The sequence below is a fragment of the Cydia strobilella genome, chromosome 14 (genome assembly GCF_947568885.1).
Source record: "Cydia strobilella chromosome 14, ilCydStro3.1, whole genome shotgun sequence".
Taxonomy (NCBI): Eukaryota; Metazoa; Arthropoda; class Insecta; order Lepidoptera; family Tortricidae; genus Cydia; species Cydia strobilella.
The window spans coordinates 9,716,706-9,742,732 of NC_086054.1; the positions used below are offsets into that span (position 1 = coordinate 9,716,706).

The window sequence follows — 26,027 nt, forward strand, 5'->3', positions numbered from 1 at the left end:
TCTCGGCACACGAGGCGTAGGCGTGGTCGCGTCAGCGTGATTGTTCTGTTTGCATACAAGTTCTTCACGCTTACGCCTGTCGTCATGACGGCAGAGATCTCACGCTACGACACGACTACGCTTCGTGTGCGGACTTGTTTGAACTAAACTTGTACGTGCTCGTTGCGCTCTCGTTCTACGCGACGCTCACGCTCACACCACGCTGACGAGACGCTCACGCCTACACCTCGTGTGAAGAAGGCCTAAAATGTCCCTACTTTGCTCTCCACTGGGTAGTTGTGCTCTAACAGTTTTTATAATTATATGAAAGCTAAATCACAACCTCCGCCTAAATAAAAAAAAAGACAAAAAAAAATGCTATCTGTTTTCTCTAAATAACGACATGCAAAAGTAAATATGTCTGTCGGTTACCACTTCACTTTTATGCCGCTGAATTTGGTATGAGAAAATGTTTAATCAATCATCATCATCATTCCACACAGACGAAGTTAGCAATATTAAATGCAAAAATTTACTCTGTCTGTTAACTCTTCAAGTTTAAACCGCCGAATCCATTAAGATTAAACTTATTACATAGTTTTAGGCCTGGATCCTATATCCTTTATAGGATAGTCTTTATCAATCGTCATCATCATTTCACGCAAATGAAGATACGGGTAGAAGCTAGTTCTGAATATCTGTGTAAAATGTTTTCTTACAGATGAGGCTGTAGGTAGAAAAAGTGCTGAAAAAAAAAGGAGTCATATCTACTGCTGAGCATTCACGCAATATCCTATGTGGGAAAGGAGTATTTTTAATGATTTACCAAAGACTTAAGGTAATAAATAGCACTAGAGTATCCTGTGGGTAACTATTAAAAAGTCAATAATTTCTTTAACCTCATTTTTAATACTGCCTTATTTTGTATGATTAAAGTTCATTTTCAAATTATTGTAGACAGAGATACGAGGTTATGAAAGAGAAACAATATCCCTAATACGTCGTCAATAATTCAAAGGGTGAATTTGCATTCAGGGTCTAAGAGGGTCGAAGTCAAAGTATTGGTAGGTAGCTAGAGACAGATAAATAATAGAAATCGCTTATCTCCGTAAAAAGATGCGTACTCTACCGAAATATTTAATCCTAACAATATTCCTAATGTAAGCGAGATCTGAACGCCTTAATAGTACATTGTGATACAAGTGTGCTAGTTCTTTACACACGAGGCGATATTATGCAATAAGAAAGCAGATGTGTGGAATGACCAATGCATACGCGTTTCATACGACGTTTTTCAACACACTTGCGAGAAAAAATAGGAAACTTTCATATTAATCAATTTTTAATTGTTAAAACAGTAAAAGTAAATCTGTCATACTGCCTGCCGCGCTTCTCGCCTGCCGCTGGCGGGCCGGCCGGGCCCCGGCAGGCGGTCGGCATAACTTTCAGATAAGTATCACTGCCTGATTCGAACTTTAAGATACGTTAAAAATTTGCTAAAGATACGATATGCTTCAAACAAAAACCTCAGTTTTGTCACTGACGTATCCGATCCATGACGTATCTTTAGCAAATTTTTGACGTATCCTAAAGTTCGAATCGGGCCGTTAGTCATATAAATCATTTTTCGAAGTAAAAATAAAAATGTACCAAAGCTACGTCTGTAATATATTCCGATTCCGGTGCTGCTTTCAAACAGAAAAAAAAAACAAATACCCCGAAGAATTGAGAAATGATAACCTCCTTCTTTAAAATTAAAGTTAAAATGGAGTGTAAATTTAATTTCTAAATGGATTTAACGCGTGGATTATTTCTCGAGAATTACCTTGACGGCAATGGGAAATTCCAGGAAAACAACGGTTAATGCCAAACAATACTCAACGTTGATTAATGAAGTTAACAAGATTGATTTCAAATTACACTCGGGGGTTTAGAAACTTTTCAAGGACCTGAGTGACCAGCTAGCATGATGCGAGAATAATGGATATTATGCTGGTTGCTAAGCCGATCTTCGATTCAGTTGATTTATGTTCATACCCCGGTTTGACGGGTGCAAAAGTATTATAAGGGTGCAATTTGGTTTGACGTTTAAAAAGTTCGAGGACCACACATGAGGACACGTAAACCTTAATATAAGTCGACGTTGATAAACGTATGACGTATGACGTAAGACAATACCGTTGTGTAATTTTAATTAAATATTATAGTCGCTTTTAAACTAAAATAAACTGAATTATTATATCATGTCATTTCAATTATTGTCAGAATGACTTAAGTTAATTTCAGATGTTGGAAATTTAAAGAGGCTTGCAAATAGGTAATGAAAGAGCTAACACTTGCTCTTAATTAATAAAGTGTACTAGTATAATAATGGGTATTCTATTTTGTTTTACTGAGTGTGTTTGACCAAACATGAGATGCAATTACGTTTCCTCCAAGAATGAAAATAAATTAAAATTGGATTTATTATTCTAACCGATATACTATTTATTCTGTGACTAAGCTCGGTAGAAAGTATACTTGAAGTAGTTTTAGAAAATTCATTCCGAGTCATGCTAGCTCTGTAGGGGATGCTTAATGTATTAAGGCATAAATCAGAAGGACGATATCCACAGACGGCGGCGGCGGTAAAACACAGATGGCAGATACAAACGTGCTATTTGTGGCTTTTTGATTTTGTTTATTTATTATAAGTATATATTTGAATGGTGCATGTAACTTGACAAAGAGTTATTCATAGTAGAAGAGGAAATAGTTTCTAACCGCCTAGAAGCATGTAAAAAGGCCTTCCATCCCATTGTATTTAAATCCTTATTTTGATAGATCAAAATTGCAGTTGTCTGGCAAGTTTTTATTTGTGAGAATACTTGCAGTTGATTTTGTCAACTGAAGTAAATGTTGGTCTCGATACAGATCCCGAACATTATGGGGGAACTGATTCTCGCGCACGAAGGGTTCCGTACCATTACGGAAAAAAACAGCAATAAAATCACGTTTGTTGTATGGGAGCACCATTTAAATATTTATATTATTCTGTTTGTAGTATTTGTTGTTATAGCGGCAACAGAAATACATCATCTGTGAAAATTTCAACTGTCTAGCTATCACGGTTCATGAGATACAGCGTGGTGACAGACAGACAGACAGACGGACAGACGGACAGCGGAGTCTTAGTAATAGGGTCCCGTTTTTACCCTTTGGGTACGGAACCCTAAAAATTACTATGGACAATTGAGTTTACAAAAAAAAATGTGGCGCCGTATAGCGCCACCTAAACGAATCACAATCAACATTGGCTGTCAAACTTGAGAGTATGACTTTTTCTTAGACTTTACACTTTTATACAATAAATAACTCTGTTTGCTTTAATTCTAGTACTTACCTATAAAAAATTTAATTTTTAAAGTAAAGATTTCTAAATGTTCTTCTTACAGGGCATAAACTGACATCAAATTAAAAAGCATTTCTGAATGGAAAACGCGCCACGGAATAACACAAACGGGCTAAGATGCTGGGCTTTTTATTATCTGTCATCATGCCTGTCACGTTTTAACAAGTATGTAAGTGTGAAAGTGATGCATCACATGACAAGTGACAAAAATGCGACCATGATACCGCCGCTGGACGTCTGCAGATATAACGATATTTGTATTTATAAAGTACAAATACAGCTTTGGCCATTCAATTTTCAACTCCGTCTTATAAGGAATGGCATCTTATTTCACTTATTTGCTTTTAGTTATTGGGTGAATCGGATCTAATAAAAAAAAACTATTCGTCGGTAATATATATCAGGCTACACTGAAAGTTAGGCAGGTAAGTATTAATATTTTTATGGTTATTGAAAGCTTCAGCTGCAGAAAAATGTGACACCCTTTGCATAAATTTGCCACGCAGAGGTGCATACCTATAATCAGCGTCAAATGCTGCAACGGTAAATGCTGTTGCAGTCTGAATTCGAACGGTACCTTTATTTGTCTACAGCGAATATTTTCGTAACGTTATGAGCGTCGCGAACACGAATGCCGTACCGCGTACCTTTTTAATTAAAACGTTCAATTTGAATACTTATATTACTTAGCTCAATCCCAAAGCCGCATTAGAACTCGAAAAATTTGATCTTGATTTCACATTATTCTCAGTTTGGTTTGTTCTCACCAATATAAATACTATCTATTAAATATATCGTCGTCTAGTATCCACAACACAAGCCTTATTGAGCTTACTGTGGGGTAGGTCGATTTGTTTTGATGGTCCCATAATAATAATAATAAACCGATTAAATTTGCTTAGTTTCGAATGACGCTCGCGGCCATTTTACATTATCTTCCTCCAGTTTCAATCTAAGATACTTTTTAGGCGGAATACGGATACGTGGATGTTTTTATAATGAAGATATTTTTCTTTGTACAATTATGTATTAATGGGACGGGAATTAAGTTACCTAGATTTGAAAGACTGCCCCAAACCTGCAAAAAATATGTAGATTTCGGAAAAGACTGAATCTTTTCTGAAATCTACATATTTTTTGAGAAAAAAAAACTGCAAACACTAAGGATCAGAAAAGTTAAATCAATAATTGTTAATTGTATTTTCTTTGCATATTTTCATATTTAACAGCTATTTTTATGCAATCTTTGGCATGTATAGATGGTTATTTATTTAAATGTAAATTCCTAAAACCTGGTACGCCTTAATTGTAGGTGCTTGCAACAGTTGTCGCGTAAGTATTTTGCGTTAGCACTTGTCGTAAGCTTGCACATTCTAGACACAACGCTGTATAAAGATTATCAGCATTTGCCCCTCTGATATAGGTAAGCTTTTTTTAACAGTAATAGGTAAACTTTCTTAATCGGGGATCACGTGATGATTTCTATAGAAAACGAAGTATCGGAAGCCTCGGCCTGGACCATTCTAACGAGACTCATCCTTTAATCTTCTAGTTTAAAATAAAAACCGAAATAGGACCATGCTGAGCAAAGGCCTTCCATTGTTTTCTCCACGGAGTAGGATGGAGATGGCAAGTGGGCGTTCCCGTCTATCCGACAGTTAGTAGCGACCGACTCACTTTATGCACAGACTATGCTCAGTTGTTGTGTAAACTTCATGCTCGAATGACATTCACGTCGTACGTACGCTCGTCTAACAAAAATTGATAATTAAATTTAAAATGCCGTATTGTGCAGTATTAAGCTGCAGAAATCACAGCGGTTAAAAAAATCTTTCACGTGGAGGTATTTCCTATCACCGGTGGTTATTTATTTAAATATAATCCAATAAATACGAAAAATCTGTTTATTTTGCATTATTTACGAATGTTCGTTAAGTAAATCTATATTTTATCAGTTAGAACTTAGAGTTCACAATCCTTTGTCACAATTCTTTACGTTTATCTGGAATATTCGCTATCCTAAATGTCAAATAACTTCGCTACTCAGATGCTGCGCAATGTCGATATTTATATCGATAAAGTTAAAGTTACGATATTTCAAGTTTGATGTTTGGTTCGGTAATAAATTATTATTTTAGACACGTTTCTAATTATTATTTGGGATAATCAATGTCTTAGTAAATATGGCAGCTCTGGTCATCAAGCACTAAGTCGGGGTCATTTCATGGCAACCTTTCAAACCTTCGTATTCCTTTACATACGTTTTTGTTTTTTACACCCATCATATTTTCATCGTTAATATAATTAGACTAGGTACTTAATGCACTTATGCGTACAATGCATGCAATGTGCCATGAATAAACGTTTTATATTTTCTATTTCTTTATTATTAATTATTGTAGGTTACCACAAGATGCCGATATTAAAAATAAATGGATCAATGCTACTGGGCAAGAATATAGCACCATATGCTAGGAGCATTTCTTAGAGAAAGATTTCTGGGGATAAAATTGCCATACATCTCATCTAGCGTCCACACGCCTAAAACTTAGTTACTAATTTAGTAATTATTAGTGACATTCGGGCTCACTAAATTAATAAAAAGTGTTCCGTACCACGCAAACTAGCGTCAAATATTGGAATTTTGCCGCCCCCCTTCCTGATTTGATAGGTCAATCTTACAATCAAATCAAGTGGGATCGATGAGCCAGTTTCATGTATGCTTTCACATCATACAATTAATTTGACAATTTTATTCAGGTTGTCCCGTCTAGATTGGCCTTAAATGCTGCTACAAGTAAATATATTGTTAAAGACGAATACTTACTTATGTAAGTAATTGCAGATTTGTGATTACAAAATAACAGCAATACCGAGTTAATAGACCTTTAAAGAACTATGATTTTATCTGTTTGACTAAGATATATTTAATGTTCACATTAACAACCTAGTTGGTCAATTAATAAGAAACAAATTTCTAGTTAGATATTTGTTGTACTGTACTACATATTATTTTTCATACAATCACGATTATCACTACCTATATTATAATCATAAATAAAGTATCGTCTAAATGTGTTAAAACATACAGTAATGAAATATCAATACCTAACTGAACACACAAATATCGATAAAACACTCCGATTACACTGTCCCCTCCCTATATCGTCGAAAGGAAAGAAGTTCCAACGGTTAGCTACTCGCAGGCGTGTAGAGATCTCGAAAACACCAGTGTAACGTGACCGTGAGATCCGTAACAAACCATGCGTAATTAGACCTTACTTATACTGGTTTTTTAGCCCTTTTCTCGCCTGTAATAAGTAAGTGATTTTAAAATTATATAAAATAACGCCATCTGGTGTTGAGTAGTTGTATTAGGTGAACGTTGAGCGAGCTTTTGTGAGATGAATGAGATAATGAAAGAGTCGTATGTCATATAGCTTTGACATTATATTTTAAACCGTCACTCATGTAGCCTACAGTTGATATTCGTTCAAGAAATGTCCACCGGTAATAACCTTTTGGTAGGGAAAGTTGCTACGAATCAGAGCAATTTTGTAAGTGTGTGACGTATTTTAACGTGGCTATGAATGTGTGAGTTTAGCGACACTGGTTTTCATACTAAATAGGAGTCATTTCATGGTTTTCTCCATTCGACGCTGTCGTTGGCATTCCCCACCATTTAGGGGAGAATGCGTCCAAGTCGACCCACAATCTTCCTTTCGGTCCACCTGCACCCCGGCCTGACCATTTGTGGCGTTCCGTGGGTCCCACTCAGTAACCATTAGGGCCCACCTTTCCGGGTGCGTGCGGCAGACATGTCCAGACCAACCCCACGTAAGCTGAGCGGTCTTGACACCTACAATTCGAGTTCTGGATTCCGTGTTTCTGATTCGATCAGTTCTGTGAACACCCTAATATATACTACGCTCCAAATAATAATAGGACTTACAATAATTTATCATATTTTTTGCTACACCGGAAACAACAAAAATAGGTCAGCCTTTATTTTGAACCAAGGTCCGATTTTATCTAAACCTTCAATAAATTACTTACTATTTCTCTTCCGAATTCCCTTCTCACTTACCCGTTGACAGCTCGGGGTAAAACACCCAATTAAGTGCAAAGGAAACCCGCCCTTATTCCCTTGTGATAAAGGGCACGGAAGACAGATTCATCATGTCGATGAGAGTATGTGCAAATTATCGCGTACCTATAGATATAGAAGATTCTAGAAAATTATTATTTACTTAGTCTTATTCAGGGAGCTGGATTTAAGGTTGAGTGGGCTCGCTTGATATTCTGTTGAGCACTTACGTTTTAATAGTAAAATCTGTTGATGGTTCAGTCAGTATCAAAAGTAGCGGAGCAGACTACGCGTCAAATGTATCTACTATTCTCTAATATCTTAACAAAGATAAATTATTAAATTATTGACGTTAAAATGTCGTACTAATTGAGATATATTTAGATCAGTACGGTTTTTACTCACTATTATTTTTAGTCGCTTTTAGCGACATGTTTGGGAAGGATTCCCAAAGAATCCGAAACATGTCGCCAAAAGCGACTAAAAATAATAGTGAGTAAAAACCGTACTGATCTAAATATTTTGAAATATATCTCACTATGCTCACGATAGTTTAAGTTCGATAATTGAGATATTTCAAAAATCTTGCTGAATGCTGGTACTTAGCACAGATATCGGTCTAAATGTAGTGGGGTCTTTAAATAAAGGAGTTATTTTACTATATTTCATTAGATCAGGAAACTCGCCGCAGTCAACAGTCAACACTGTTGTTAAATATAACTATAAGGATTTGAAGAGTATGGACAGAGACTCCCCAGAGGTCATTAGTTTTTTTGACATTAATTAATTTAAACGCCTTTACTACATCTGAGGTACAAACATGTTCAAAATAAAGGTCTCCACAACACTGGAGCGATATCTGTTAATAATGTAACGGGTGATGAATTTAAATCCTCATCTGTGGATACTGATACCTCGGTGAATAATTTTTAACTAGAACTATTCACTAACACGCCTTATTTTGTTTTGCCGAAGATCAGCAGTATTTTACAATTCAGTAGCTCAAATCTCTATAGACTGTTGAACCTACCTTAGGTAACAAAGGATTTAAACTGTAAAACTTTTCTCCGGAATGGCTTTGCATCGACATTCAATTACTACAAAACTTTGTAATAAAACCTGGCTAGACGTTATAAATTATGACCTAAAATGCCAATTTATTTCTTATTTCCCATCTTCTGAAGCCCGTCTCATACGTTGTAATTTATTACCCAAAAGGAAGTCTTTTTAATAAAATAAAATAAATAAATAAAATATTTTAGTACTAAACTTTTTATTGCAGATGTTTTTTTTTTTATATTTCTGATTTCATTAATGTGATCAAGCGAAAGTTATTAGCGGGATTTATCTCGTGATATAAATCCCGGTCAATATAAGTCTAGTAAAAAAATACCTGTCTACTTTCTAATTTTCTCCCACTGGCCTACAGGCCTATTTCGAGTCTCCCATTATACGAGTATTGCCCATCTCTTTATAAAGTAAGGCAGACTCCCTGTTTTTATTTTCACAAAATAAAACCTCTCGCGTCTAATGATGGTCCCTATTATGGATGGTATAGAAAGGATGCCAATCTCTTATGGCAGAATTGTTGCAAAAGTGACCGCTTTCAGCTTTAAATAATAGTTCCTAATCTCTCCGGTGGCGCTAGTTAGGCTCTGGGACATGAGTATAACATGAACCATATAAGGCAACGAATAACCCGACCAAATTACGTAGGTTGTTTTTGGTAGTATTTCGGTGTATGGTGGCGCCGCCTAATTACTGTTTTTTGATGGACACTTTTCATACATAGAGATTTGGCTCCTTTATATAGTCTCCATGGGTCCCTATGACAGTTTCTTCAAGTTAATGGTATTTTATTTTTATTTTCTTTATTGGGAAAAAAACAGATACAGGCCAATAAGATTTACAGGCAAACTTATAAATGTTCATAGAGCCTACATCTTAAGACAGTTCCCACTAGGAGGTCAGACAGTAGTTTTGTGATCAAACTAAATAGCTAAATACACAGACTTATACTATACTTACACTAAAACTAAAGTAGATGGGCTTAATTTGAAAAATAGGTGAAGAAATAGGTATGTTTTTACGTATTTTTATTACTTACTAGCTTTTGCCCGCGACTTCGTCTGCGTGGAATAAGTAATTTGGGGAGCTTATTTTTGTCCAATCTGCTTTTTATTGATTCCCCATATAAACTTCCACCCCCTTTTCACCCCCTTAAGGGGTGAGTCCTGAAATAAAAACTATCCTCGAAAACCCCCATATAGCAAATTTCGTCAAAATCGTTGGAGCCGTTTCCGAGATCTCCGTAACATATAAATATATACGTATACATACATATATATAGGTACAAGAATTGCTTGTTTAAATGTATACTTTACATTTCTAAATAAATAAATGTGCTAATCTTCCAAAAAAATATCCAAATATTTTACGTGACAGCTCCATATAACATATAATATGAACTCTCATGATCTCATGATTCGACACGAGAGATATTAGATGAGATTTAACTAATGAAGAAGACATGTGTGTGTGTCATGCATGCATATCATTATCCGGAAAATTTGAAAATAACGATGGTTTTATCATGAAATTATTGTTAATTTTCCGCATACTATTACTCTTGTTAATTATGCAGAATACAGAACAGGTATTAAAATTTGCAGAGCAATTTTCAGTTCGCTTTAATTTCGTCAACCTATTAACATCATGTCAAACCCGGGAGCCCACTAGATTATTTTCAGCTAAGTAAAAACACAAATAAAAAACTTATAGGTCATAATCGCTTGGTAGGATGCCTAGAAGACTGGCCGCATTGCCCCTCTGGATAGTAATGCTGATCTGCCCGCGCAGCATGGTTCCCCTATCACTAAGTCCGTCACTTTCGCACTCACATACTTGTTAGAACGTGACAGGCATGGTGATAAGCGTACCGTGCTACGACCCCTGGGTGCGTTGAGAAGATGCCAATCGTTCACGCTCCGCAGCGTAGCGTAGTTATCTCTCTATCACTCTTCTATATTTGTGCGACAGTGACAGTTGCGTTTTGTTCGCTATGGAGCGTTAAAAACTGATCGGCGATTGGCCCTGGTCACCCGAAGCCTCTATAAGGCACTTTGCTAACTCTATAGCGGCGACGCACGCTAGGCCCCCACGGCTCCAGTAGGCCACCAAAAGAAGAAAATACAGGGGAAACTTGGGAAATAATTCGTGTATTAGCAAATTTTGGCATAGTTGCAGGGAATGGTGGATTATTATTATAACTCCTGTGTCAGTTTGACATACCATCGTGTATATCTATTTTGTAGGAAAGTTTATATAAGTAGATTATTTACGTACAAAACTATTTATTAGTATATTGTTTATTACACCAATCGCTACAACTATGCCAAAACTGGCTTATACCCGAATTACTTCCCAGTTTCAATCCCAAACGCCGCAAATATGGAGCTAAGGATGACGACACACTTGCGACGTTTTTCAGCTTATTGAAGATCTGACAGGTATCAATATATACTGAGATGTTGTAGGTTAAGTAATAGGATCCCGGTGACCTGTTTCAGGTACGTAATCCTTAAATTATTTTATATACTTATTTTATACATAATAAATAGCGATGGCCAATCTTTGCCCTGGAATAAAATCCCGATGTATGAAAATTGTACATTCCACTACGTCACGCACATACAAATTTTTTTTCACACTAAAACGTGACGTAATGGAATGTACATTTTGGGACATCTTTTTTAATGGCAGGATGGAGAATGCTGTCGATTCTGAGAAGAATAAGCCCCAGAATGTACATATTTAAAAGAATCAGGTTTTCAATATTTATTTTAGAAAACGCCCTGTTGCATTTATACTGTATATATTACGTAATAAGTATAGGGGCAACATCAACCTAGAAACTATAAATATCTCATCAACCAAGGTTACGAGAAGGGTGAAACCGTAACAGTTAATAGCGGCCTTGTGTTATGGACACAACAATCTGAGGTACAAGTGTCTCAAGCGTCACGGCCTGATTCGAATTTTAAGATCCGTCAATTTGCCAAAAATACGATATACATAGATCGAATAAATAAAAAAACACATGTTTAAGAAATATTGCGACATACACAACAGAAATACAAGAAACAAAGAGAAACTTGTACCTACTACAACTAGACTTCAGAGGATAAGTAAATCTTTCATTGGCCAATGTGTTCGTTTTTACAACAAAATTCCTTTGGATATTCAAAGTCTGCCATTAAATGAATTTAAATCGGTCATTAAACGAAAGTTGTGCAAAAATGGATATTATAAAATATCAGACTATTTAGAAGACGTTAACCCTTGGAGTTAATAAGTATGTGCATAGTGTAACATAGATAATGTTATTTAATATTTAATTTTTAAGTAAATACAATTGTTTGACGTCATAAAGAGATTGTAAAATCCTATTATGAAAATAAACGACATGATATGATATGATATGATATGATATGATATGATATGATAATATGTCAGTCAAAAGTTACGTTTTTGTTTAGTGAAACGTCACTTTTGAAACTGGCATATGCGATTGCGTCGTTTTAGCGGTATCGAGACAAACCCTACGGGTTTAACGATACTTTGTAAATTAGTTAGATATTGTTGTTGTAATTACTTAAATAAATATAAAATATAAATAAATAGCAAATTTTTGACGTATCTTAAAGTTCAAATAAGTTTTAAATTTACTGAATGACGTACGGTCGGACAAACGTTTGTTAAATGTGGAATAGAAGAGAAATATCGTGTTTATTGCGTGATAACACTTTCTCATAAAGGATGTTATTAGGTATAAACAGGCGTAGAGCCGAGGCGTAAATCAACTGTAACGTTAGGACGTTTCAAGGTATATAAAGTCCCGTCCGTACACTAAATTTAGTGGCTGATCAAACTGACTTGTTTTCATGTACCTAATATGTAAGAGTTTGAAAGAATCTGCTTAAATGTTTTATGTAATTATTATAATTGATATGTTAATATTTTATTAATATAAGTTATTACATAGCTAGTAAGGCACTATTGTATTAGGGTTAACCTGTAAGGATAGTTGATACTTACTTAACAATAAAAAAAAGTAAGTACTATTTACTTACTAACAAATTGAATCATTGTGTGTATTTAAACTACAACAGAAGCAACAGCATTAATTATGATTCCAATTTCATTGGAGGTATAATTTGTACTAAGTACTATTAGGACTTTGAACCCTAAGAGGATAATTAATCGCAATTCGTAGTAACGAGCAGATTTCAACAGGATAATTATTACTGATTATAGTAACCACGTTATTAGAATTCCACGCAATTAGGAAATATTAGTTAACGCGTGCGTGTGCCACTTAATGTTTAGGTATTTCAACCGTTAATGATTAGTGCTTCCAGGGTGCCTACGTAGAATTAGTGTGACCAAAAAAAATCTGCAACGATTTCGATAGCATTCGCAGTGCAAGTGTTATTCTATACGTCAAACTTCTATGAAATTATGACGTATAACACTTGCACCGCGTACGCTATCAAAATCGTTGCAGACTTATCTTGGTCTAACTCTAGTAGTTTATGTAACTGCTACATAATGTACATACATACACTGCTTTATCTACATCCATATCATAAGCTTCAACAAATCAAACTAATTTTATATTTACAAACATGGAGACTATATAAAGGAGCCAAATCTCTATGTATTAAAAGTGTCCATCAAAAAACAGTAATTAGGCGGCGCCACCATACACCGAAATACTACCAAAAACAACCTAGGTAATTTGGTCGGGTTATTTGTTGCCTTACATGTTATACTCACGTCCCAGAGCCTAACTAGCGCCACCGGAGAGATTAGGAACTATTATTTAAAGCTGAAAGCGGTCACTTTTGCAACAATTCTGCCATAAGAGATTGGCATCCTTTCTATACCATCCATCTTTACAAACCTACTAAACGTCAAATAGCGGCAAATGAAAACTTTTTTCATGCGTGACACGCATCCGTAGTTTTTTTTTAATTCGGGCCGACTGCCATATTCGATATCGTTCGATATCAAGAAACACGCGAGATTTGTCAAAATTGTTTGCAACTGACACTTCATTTCGAATAAAACTTCATCTCGTCTGATATTAAATTAAAGGGCAAATCAAATTTCTTTGTTTCTCAGAGATGTTCTAAATTTTAATGTAATTAAAAATATTAAAATATCGTTTATCGATAACGTCAAGTACGATTACGATTCAATCACAGATGAAGGTTTGTTAATATAGGCAATGAGGATATAATAAGATAGAGCGGTACTGTCATAGTAAATTTTGTAACCACTGTAAATTTACTGCCATCTATCGACATACTTTAAAAATAAAAATGAAGATTTATAAAAATACGTTAAAATGTATTTAAATATGGATAAATATTTTTTTTATTTGCATTAATTATTTTTATATGATTTTGACCCATGTTCTATATATAAATAACAAACGAAACGGTCAACGCCCTCTATACGAGAGTAGGCTAAAGCTAGTGGCGCCATCTGATCGAGAATCAAATTTTCGTGATTTTCGAGGTACGTTTTTTTTTAGACTGTATCTATCTATTACGGAGTTATATCTATCTTTGATATAGGCCATTAGCTTATCGCTTCTGAACATAATTATAGGGAAGTTATGATATTTAAATGTGTAAGTTTATATATTTGGATATTTGAATGCTTATTCCTCCATCACGCATAAAAGGGCTGAAGGAATTTCGAGGTACTGTGGCTCATAGTTTATTAAAAAAAAAAAACATGTCGAGTACTAAAGAGGAGGAGTCGGAAGAACTCGATCACGCCCAGTACTAAACCCATTTTTCAAGTTCTATCACTCGTATTTCAAAAATACCTACATTTCATCGTGTTTTATAGACTTCGAGTGAAAGAGTTGAGCGTTTGAATCAACTCTAACTTTTTCCTATTAAACTTCCCTTTGTTTTCCTTTGATTGTTTGTCTTTGGATTATTTTACATTTTACTTACTTTTGATGAGCCATTTTGTTAGCCGCCTGTCAAATCAGCATACGAGGGGTTAAAGATACCCCTTAACTTAATAATGATCCAAAACATTTAAGTTTTGTACCTGACAGGATGCAGGATGTCGTGTCGTATCAGGCGGTCAAACGAAAGGCTCAAGAAAGAGATACATGGAAATTGCTCCACCGACAAGAGCTAGAGGCTCTTAAATTAATGATGATGATGACGAGGATGCAGAAATTAAACTTTAACTAATTTAATCTCCCGCTGAACAAGCTCTGCCAAACTAGCTCCGGAGTATGGAGAAGGTTTGAAAAACATGTAAGTGACTTTACTTCAACACGAGAAAGTGCGGACGTACAGCTTTATAAAAAGGAAATCTAATTTTTTCTCGTTCGTTAATTTGGTTTTCGAGAAACTGTTGTCATGGGAGATGTTCAGTGCCTATAAAGGGGCCTACTGACTATCAGTCCACCGGACGATATCGGCCTGTCAGTTGTTCGGAACTGTCAATTTTTTGTTCTAACTGACAGGCCGATATCGTCCGGCGGACTGATAGTCAGTGGGCTCCTTAAGGTAAAGTATAAATAGTATGTTTATCGGAAATAAAATATTCTTATTATTATGAAAGCTTTTGTCTATATTTGTTTATTCAGTCATCCATTACATTACAGCAAACCGCCCTCCTTAGCGTCTTCTCTGTGACACCCTAAAGGATTCTGTGATCCGCTTTGGCAAGAATTAGTGCAGAGAGGTAAAGCCTGACCAGTAATATATGATCATTGTCAAGAGGGCGCTGCTGTTTATTCTCATGTGTAGGGTCACAGTTCAGTATAGTATGAAAAAACCGGCCAAGTGCGAGTCGGGCTCGCGCACGAAGGGTTCCGTACCATTGCGCAAAAAAACGGCAAAAAAATCACGTTTGTTGTATGGGAGCCCCACTTAAATATTTATTTTATTCTGTTTTTAGTATTTATTATTATAGCGGCAACAGAAATGCATCATCTGTGAAAATTTCAACTGTCTAGCTATCACGGTTCATAAGATACAGCCTGGTGACAGACGGACAGACGGACGGACAGACGGACAGCGGAGTCTTAGTAATAGGGTCCCGTTTTTACCCTTTGGGTACGGAACCCTAAAAATTAGTTCCAGTGAAATTCCGCAACATGGCGCGTGATCATATATTCCTGGTCAGGCTTTACTAGGTTATACTATACGGAAGGCCAGCCAATCCAGAGTGAAATCTAGGCCTTATTGGGATTAGTCCGGTTTTCCACGATATTTTCTTTGATTGAAAAGCGACAGGTACGAACCAAAAGATATTCCATAATTTCCATATAAAACTCCAATTTGTATAATAAGATTAATAAGCATCGTTTCGAGGATCCAAATAAAAGGGTGGCACGGATTACCTCTAGGCGAGTCACAGGCCATCAGAATGATATCTAATTGATGTCATTTAATTATCGTGCGTCTCGCTCGCGTTAATAAATGTACGAACAAGTACGAGCGAAATGCATGATAACTAAATTACATCATTTGAATATCATTCTGATGGCAGTGTACGTTCGGATTGGCCCGTCAGTCTTCGCTACGTGCTACGTTAAGTGCTACGTCAAGTAGTAAGGCGCTGCCACACATTGTCACTGCCAAGATGGTGCAAACTTAGCATAGACAGAACAGACTCAATGAGTGCTTACCACAACTCATTTACTTACTGCCAGCGACCTGCTAGGTAGGTTCTCTGTTCGTAGGCGCTTTTCGCTAAATATTATACGGATTTTCCTGTTATCGGCTACGCTCGTAGGCCTCGTAGCGCGTAGCTCGCGCTGGTACTGAAAGTGTTAAGAGGAAAGGGGACGACATCACGTGATTAGTTATCCATACAAGTAGTGCCCATTTTACCTCTGGATGTTAACATTATAGAAAATATTTTTATGTAATTTCATGTAATATTGTCTTCGGTTACCGCGATAGTTACTCATGAAATAAAACTATGAAAACGGATTATATCGCGTATATTGAATTTATAATACATCCCGACGTTTCGAACTCTTTACAGCGTTCGTGGTCAACGGGTGTCCAATCCGTTTTCATAGTTTTATTTCATAATTTCATGTAATTATAATATAATTCATGTATATTAACTACAACTATAAAAAGGCAAATAATTTAAAGCGAAAAAAAAAAAATTTACGCTCCTAATTTGTAGAATAATAGAAAAATCTAAAAAGTCAAACAATGGCGCTGACTATGGTTAAAATACAATGAATTGTTTAATAATATTTACCATTGACAATATCCAGAGGAAAATGGAGACTACAGTTGTATGGAGAAATAGACGTTCACTATCATCTTAAGGTATTTTGTGCACGCCAATGTATTTTTAAAAACCAAGTTTGTTTTCCAGTTACCGCCCATGTAATGTTAAATAAGAACCCCGCTATCAAATTACTTAAAAGCCGCCGCAATTTACGAGTAATAACCCATTTAAACTTTCAGTATAACCCTTAGCAACAGTAATGATAGTATGAAATGAGGTTATAAAAACTAGGTAACGGGAAACATTCATGTAACTCTCAAAACATCCTAGCTGTTATTTAATTTTATTGCATCGCATTTTGAACCTTAATCCATATTAAACAGAGTTCAGCTTTTAACAAGGGATGTGAGTGTACTCGTATGAGAGATATCTTTTTCCTGTTAATTGAAGCAGTTTGAGTGTAACATTCTACGCTGAAATTAACACAACCCCGTGTCACGCACACTAGCGTACGCACCTTGCCTGCATGGGGTTACCGGTTTAAATCAATAGGCCGTTTTCTAAAATAAATATTGAAAACTAGATTCTTTAAACTCTGGACATTCTTGGGTTCATTCTACTCTGAATCGACAGCATCCTGCCATAAAAAAAGATGTCCCAAAATGTTAATTCACTTCATTGTTTTTTTTTCACTTGTATGTGCGTGACGTAGTGGAATGTAAGTACAATTTTCATACAAATTTTTGGGACTTTTTTATCATCAGGATTAAATATGCTAGTGATTCTGAGTTGAAAGAAGCCAAAAACACCAGGAATGTGAGAATCAGGTTTCCAATATTTACTTTACAAAACGCCCAATAACGTAAGTTCAAATTTATTGGAAAATACTTACCCGACTTTTTATCAAATATTTTACTGATACTGATGCAATGTTTGTTCGCATGGCAGCTGCAGCTGCATTCTGCATCATTGTTGCGACATTACTGCAGTAGCTTTGACGCGGGCGCAGTCACTGACAATTTCCTTGATAAAATAAATTATTTGCTTTTAATATGTTTATTATTGTATGTAGGTATGTTAGTTTGTAAGGTATATGTATCTATGGGCTTTAGTTACCTGAATATAAATGAAAGTAACTACACAATTAAATCTCGTTTAGTTAAAATGAATACATAAGTAAAATATTTATTATGGGTACATAATGAGTAACCAAGTTTTCAAATTATAGTTCGTCAAATTGTCAGTAAATGAGAACAAAAAAAAACTATACTCATCCTTTTCTTTTGGGTGCTACTACTAGTGTAAGACAAAGATAGTATTCTCTCTTTCTATGTTTGAAGACAGTCCTTTGACAAACTATATCTCATTTTTAGGGTTCCGTCTCGTGCGTCTGTCTGTCCGTCTGTCACAGCCTATTTTCTCCTAAACTAATTTCAATTTCAATTTCAATTTATTTATTTCGCTTGAACATACACAGTTGTTATGGTTACATGTCATTGGGATGTTATAGGTACATAGTGTAGCTATTAAGTGTTACATGCATGTATGGTCTACCACAATATGGCATGAAAAATCTTAGACTAACTTAAAATAATAATCTAAATAATCTAATTACAATGTTTTAGGTTAGTTTAATTTTTATACTCTATGTTTAAGTAGTTATTTATTTAATTTTAAATTGTATTTCAATAAAAATTCCTTAAATATTACAATTAAAATGTCAGGTTATCAAAATATTCATTCAGATTATAAAATGGTCTTATTAGTAGAAATGATTTTAATTTCTTGGAAAAGTCAATAATATTATCACATTGCCTAATGTCCTCATTTAAAAAATTATAAATTTTAATTCCTATGTATTCCAGACTACTTTTGAAATGTGAATAATTTTTAGATTCTGGTAATTGTATGTCAAATTTATGTCTTAATCTAGGGTGTCTATTTTTGTTTTTACATGCAAGTCGGGTCTTATTTTTATAAACAAAAATACAGAATAATGGGCCAATTAAGTTGATATTTGGTACACATATGTAAGTTTGTCACCCAATGACGGACATGTAACGTAAACAAATGAATTTTAAACACGGGGGCCACTTTTGGGGGGTAAATGAGAAAATTAAAAAAAAATAAAGTTTTTCAAACTATATCGTGTTACATATCAAATGAAAGAGCTCATTGTGAGATTCTCAAATATATTTTTTTTATAATCATTAGAAGTTATTCAAGAAAATAGGCAAAAAATAACTATTTCCCCCCTTTATCTCCGAAATTACTGGGTCAAAAATTTTGAAAAAAATACACAAAATAGATCTTTACCTAAGATCACTGGAAAACCTATTAGAAATGTGCAGTCAAGCGTGAGTCGGACTTAACTACTTAGTTTTTGATCCGACCCCTACGGGTTTTTTAGACATTTCACATAAAAAATACATTGTAAATAAATAACATTGTTTAAATTGTGTAATGTACGGAACCCTTGGAACGCGAGTCCGACTCGCACTTGGCCGGTTTTTCATGTCAGGTATCCTTATTTTCCTTAACCATTACATGGCAACCCCACCTGCACTCCCAGGCCAGACAAGCCGGCTCGCCAAACAAAAGAGACAAAGCATACCCCTTTCCTTTAGTTAGAGCAGCACCACCAGGTGATATTGACCTTGCGCGGAATGACGTCATTCGCGACCTAGCTGCAGCTTCCCTCCACGTCCGTGTGTGTGTGATCCAGACCCTGAAACTGCTAGTGTGCGTTTCCTTATCCCAGTGTGGAGAGCTTGCAAATGTTGTGGTTGTGTGCGTGTCGTTTCCTTGCCGTGTATTCTGATTGCTTGAATAGAGCAGGCGATTTTGACGTTACGTGTAACAATAAACTTGATATTAGATTAAATAAATCCATACTAATATTATAAATTTGAAAGTCTGTCTGTCTAGACCGATTTAGTTGAAATTTGACATTGAGATAGTTTGAGTCCCGGGAAATGACATAGGATAGTTTTTATGTCGGAAATCAACCCTAAAGAGAGTGAAAAGGGGTGTGAAATTGAGAGATTTAATGAATTGTTTGATAATTGATGTCAAGCAATTAAGCAAATTGAATGATTGCTATTACACTTTATCCAGGCGCTAAACTTACACTAGCTGCTGTTACTGATTCCACGCAGACGAAGTCGCGGGCAAAAGCTAGTAAATAAATAAATTCGAACTATGGGCTACGAAGATTGAGATAATTGGTTTATTTTAAAATTTATTTTTAATATTAAATTTGATCCAGGCATTACGGTCCGTATTATAAATACCTTCTAGATGTATGTTAGGTAGCACACATACCTACTTTCATAAACTTAAAAGTAAACAATGTTTTTGCGACAGAACGGCGCGGCTCCGTTGAATTATCTGGTCTTGTGTCGTATTCGGCAATTTGCCCCGGAACCTCCGAAACACGACACTCTTAGACCAGAAAGTCGGCGTACTCGGCGATCCCCTGCAGCGGTCGCGGCACACGCAACGCACCACAAAAGAGTTGAAGTGCACGTAGTAACGCGATCGAAACTGGAACACCCTCAGCGTGTAACTGGTGATCGACAAGCTCACCATATTTCTATACCATTTAATGTATAGAATAAGCTGATGCTTTTAGTGATAATACTGGAGAGATAATATGTGGACATACGCAGGCCTGGACAAATAATGACGATGACGATAACTCATTGCCTACACAGGACCGACAGTCTCACGTGACCATCCACCTGGCTTCTTAGGCTTGATAGTCGCCTGCAAACCTCCCCTTATAGCGACCCCATACCACACACTAGACTTACCCTAAGTTCATAGCCATCAATAACGCCCTCGGCTCACTGGTCTCACTGAATGCTGATATACGTTCGTCAATCTACGTGAGACACATCATCCTCCTAATAACACCATAAGAAAGTTCAAGAATTGATATAATAACAATTATTCCGGCACTCACCCTTGATCTGTCGTACACAACACAACCACCTTCTCTCCCGTCGTCCGAGCGTCTACCCTTCGGCCTTCTGTGCTCACCTTAAAAATTATAACAGCCTAGAAGCAATATTAAACTTGAACGTAACTGTTAGCGCCATCTATCGCGATATTCGAGACAACCACATAATTATACCATAGAGTAACTTATACTAGAGCGGTACTGTCATAGTAAATTTTGTAACCCCAGTAAATTCACTGCCATCTGTCGACACACTTTGAAACTAAAAATGAAGATTTTTTAAAAATACGATAGAATGTATTTAAATATAGATAAATGATTTTTTTTATTTGCATTAATTATTTTTATGATTTTGACCCATGTTCTTTCACTGATATGCGTTAAAATTGTTAAATAACAAACGAAACCGTCAACGCCATCTATACGACTGTAGGCCAAAACTAGTAGCGCCCTCTGAACGAGAATCAAATTTTCTTGATTTTCGAGGCACGTTTTTTCCTTAGACTGTATCCATCTATTACAGAGTTATATCTATCTTTGATTATACATACATACCGCTGCTTAATGGTGGTTTGAGACTGAATAAGCTTACGATTCTCCTGCGCTCTTTAAGCAGTTCCAATACCGTCTGTGTATTATGTGTGTGCGCAACAGGTTTGTGTTAGTGGCATTGATTTCTCGCGCAGAAGCAACAGGCGATTATTTACTTTGTCAACGCTATATTAACTTTTGTTTGTATGAAATATGGATGTTGTTTGTTTTGTTTTAGCTGATTGGCTTTTCGACGAGTGCGTAACTATTCGGGGTCGAAATAAATATTAAGGCAGCACAGAATTATTTTGGCGCAATTCTGTGTATTTTGCTACACTATTATTCTTTTCATCTTTTGTGTGGGTTTTCTTTTGATTAACTTCCAATATACCTATTGTAGATCGTAAAATAATTATAGCTTTTAGTACCATGATGTTAAGTACGATTAGATATGTTTTGGACTCACTGCTAGTATGGATTGGTGTTACTAACTCATTCGGGCAATATGTACCAGAAAATGTGCCAAGAATCGAGAATAGGTTTTCTGAAAAATATATAAGTACAGTATAAAAACCGGACAAGTGCGAGTCGGACTCGCCCACCGAGGGTTCCGTACTTTTTTGTATTTGTTGTTATAGCGGCAACAGAAATACATCATCTGTGAAAATTTCAACTGTCTAGCTATCACGGTTGATGAGATACAGCCTGGTGACAGACAGACGGACGGAGAGACGGATATCGGAGTCTTAGTAATAGGGTCCCGTTTTCACCTTTTGGATACGGAACCCTAAAAATGATAAATAACGCAAAAATGGCGGACTATTGCCAATGGCACTCTCCTGCAGCTGTTTTTGTCATAGGCGCCTTCTGACATCCGATATCGGAAAGGCACTTCCGATAAATTCAGCCATGTAGGAGCCCCCCGTCAGCTGTCGGACCGATAATATTTGTTTGTGTGCGTATGTGTAGGCATAATGCTTGTTGTAGTGTGTGTGACCGCTGAAGACGGCGCCCGGGCGCGCCCCTCGGCCTGACCGCCTGACTACGCGGATGTAGGATCCTACATCAGTGCCCTGTTTATCAAAAGCTTGTAGCTTGTAATACAAGCGGAACTCACTTTTTGACAGCTTCTGTTAGAAAGGGACTTCCACTTGTATTACAAGTTACAAGCTTTTGATAAACAGGGCACTGATATCGGATCGGATAAAATGTGGAAACGCTCTTAAAAACCACCGTTTGCTTATAAATGTTAATATCTTTCGATATGATACCTAGTACTGCTTTATTATTGCAAGTTGAAATTTATGGGCGAAATAATTCAAACTACTTAATTTATTTGAGAAATGGCCGTCCATTTAAAAGACACGAAATGGAAAAAAAAAACACGTAACTACATGCATAAAAATATATTTAATCCTATTTGTTTCATAAGGATTCCTTAAAATACATTATAACATCCAATATTTTAGTAATTATTGTAACTAATTTATGGCATAATTATTAAAATTACTGTTTACATTATTATAAGATATGATAAATCTTACAACCTTTCGTTCAATTTAAATATTCTCTTGTAACTTCAAGTAATAATATGTCTGTAAGTATTGTTATTATCGATTCATGTGCGAATAGCATTTTTGAGCACAGATCAGTAAGTAGGTACCTATAGTTCGTTTTTTTAGCATTAGAAAAAAGGTAAACAATCTTGACGTGTCTTTTTATTGAAAAACGCTATTCAAAAATTAGTTTATATTACTTATGAAAGCAAAAGAATGTAAAAGATCGTATATGATTAAAATTGTAATATATTTGCTGTGACTTATTTTTAAAAGTGATTTTTAATAAAAGGATACGTCAAGGCGAGTATTATATTCTTTGATCAAGATTGCTTACCTTCTTTCTAATGCTAAAAAACGAACTATAGTCTTAAAAAAAAGTTATGTGCGTGTAATCGTTACGCGCGGTTGAAGTAAAACTTCTTTGACGATGACGTTTATCGCTATGTTGGCACTTTGACGTGTGTCCTATTGGTCTTCCGGTTCGAGCGCCATCTTGATAGTTAGCATCGTGATTAATTACTTTGTTTTTTGCTTATTAATATTGTTTAAAGTGTAATATCGATAGCTTATTATACAGTAAACTAATGTGGTAGTGTGCAGTGAATGGAGAATTAATTTTGAAGCGCGTTTAACCACCATCTTGGAGTCAACGGCCGGTAGTCCACGTGCTTCTTGTAAAGACTAGCTATCGATTTACAAGAGCTAACAAATCACCGTACACTGTCTTGTACAACCGTACAATTTTTGTCGTTTGTAAACCTCTCAATACCTTGATACTGGCGAAATAGTCCCACTGGGCTGAAGCCATAATTTTAAAAGAAGAAGAAGAAGAAGAAGTGTGTCCTATTGTGCGTGTGTCACTACTGAGCGTTGTTTCCGTCAGAAAAAAATCTTAGTTACCCTCTAGTCGCGCCTAAAGAAGTTTTATTTCAAAAGTTTTACTTCAAAAACAGAAACAAAATACGCAAAATTCAATTTCATTTTATGCTTACAGAGTAAAATAAGTAAATACTTTTTTTTTACCGAAAATGTAATGGGTGCTAGTTTACATAAGATCTGCAAAATTAACGAGAACAAAAATTGAAAAAACTATTACATTACTCCATAAATTTTAAGTTAAACATGTAAATATAATATTTTGTTGCATAATCCCGATATAATTAACAGGTACCTACATTATTTCTTTTTACTTCGAGGCTACATACCTTTATTATTCTATTTAAAATATCTTTAACACTTAGTACTATAAATATTACCTGGTTTCGCCGAAAATGACGCGATAACAGTAGTAAAGATACACAAGATAATATTTCGTTGAATTAAAAATTAAATGAAGTCCATTGTTTAGTTAGAACAATTTTAAAACTAAAACAAGTACATACATAATGATACTTAAGTAGTTATATTTTTTCATTGACCATTTTACGAAAAAAATATTGACATATAAGTAATTAAAAGATATTTAAAATAATTCTGCGCACTCTTGCACTTTATGATCGATTGATAATCATAAAAGTTGCAAATACCAAGAACTGTATACTTAAAAAAAGTTTTTTTTTAATGTTTACACAGAACTAATAAAATACAGATTATCGCAGGATATTTACAAGTTTTTTTATTCCCTAGACTAAAATGACGTTTCATGTGTATGACATGACATTTCTTAGTACCACATGAAATGTCATTTTAGTCCACTGAATAAAAAAACAGAACATATGTTAATTTCAAATGGTATATCGAAACATATTTGTTACTCACAATTGACAAAATTTAAATACCATAATAATATTTACACATTCAATTTAACACTACACTTATTTCATTTTAACACAACACTCGAAAACATTTCCATTTCAAACACAAAGCATTTTCTTCTGGCTATACAGTTGAATTGGCAGCTCTACAGACAGCTCAATAATTTGAACAGCTCGTCACAGTAGAGTACTATTCGCTTTACGATTTATCTGTCTGAACTGATTTAAATCATGCCTTATTCATGCAGATATATTTCCTGCATTTATTCGACATATTTCACTAACTTTAAAAGTCCGTCTTCATGCATTTCAAACGTAGCTAACCACATTTAGTAATCTTCTTGAAAGCGTTTTCCCAGCTTCAAGAGCACACCTCACACCGTACGAGCCCAACCTCATCGCAGTTCATACACTTGAGGGCCACGAACTCGGCGGTAAAGTGGTTGCGGTGCAAGCTCTTCTTGGAGCCGTTGCAGATTCTGCAGGGTAGCAGGCGGAACCCGCCGCACATCTGACACGTGTTGCAGGCATCGGGGCTCTGGAAATAGAGAAATGTGGTTTTAAGGGAGGCCTTAGGTAAGATAAGATAAAATAAGATAAGATTCCTTTATTGTCAGAACTGTGTACATTTAGATGTTGTGGATAAAATACAGCTTGCCCATTTCGGGCACACAGGTGAACGCCGCGCGGGCGGCTTTCTCGCGCTAAAATGAATGTCACCTGCCCTGCATGATGAACACCGTACGGCTACCACCAGTTTGACACTGACATATTCGCTAGCGTGTGCGTAACTTATTCGTATGCATCTCGCTCGTACTCGCATATTAGTGTAAGCGAGATGTATAGAAAGTAAGTTACGCAGACGTTAGCGAATATGTCATTTGACACTGCTAAGGCAGTCGTGGTAAGGTTACTAAACTTGCCTTTGGAAAATTATAGAAAGTGTTCCTTCGTAAGTATTTATTAGTTATTTTTATTATGCATAGTTTTATTTTAAGTGTTATCATTTAATTTAGTCTTTAATATCTTGTGTCTGTAATTTTTTATTTATTATGAACCTATTCCGCCCTGGTCGCTGGGGGCTGGGTCGTTATCAGCATTCGACCGCGTGCGTCCCGGCGGGCGGCCTGTTGGGTGCCAGTTGGTCAGGCACCCCTGTCCTGTGAGCTTTTAAATGCAGGGACTCCCCCCGAGCCCTGCGGTCGCAGCATGGTTCCATTTTTATCGCTTGTCACTATGCCCGTCACTTTCGCACTTACATACTTGTTAGAACGTGACAGGCATGGTGACACGCGATAAAAATGCGACCGTGCTACCCGGCCTGCGCAGCCCACTACGGCGGAGGCAGCAGCAAGCGCGCATAGCGCCTGGCTCTGCCCCCAGCCCGTCGTCGGCGGAGTGGATACGCGTCAAGGTCGTTTTCGCACGCACACTCGGCTGCCTCCTTCTACGACATAATTTCGTCACT

General features: G+C 36.0%; 1 protein-coding gene across 2 annotated transcripts in view; it reads right to left on the minus strand.

The window, feature by feature from the left end:
- Positions 1-24,906: 24,906 nt before the first annotated feature.
- The window catches only part of LOC134747180 (glutaredoxin domain-containing cysteine-rich protein CG31559-like), a 121,211-nt gene continuing 120,090 nt past the window's right edge, over positions 24,907-26,027 (minus strand). For both annotated transcript variants that reach the window (XM_063681765.1, XM_063681766.1), the window contains exon 5: positions 24,907-25,097. In XM_063681765.1, the coding sequence (XP_063537835.1) occupies positions 24,921-25,097 (177 nt within the window). In that variant the 3' untranslated portion in view covers positions 24,907-24,920. The remainder of the gene's footprint in view (positions 25,098-26,027) is intronic.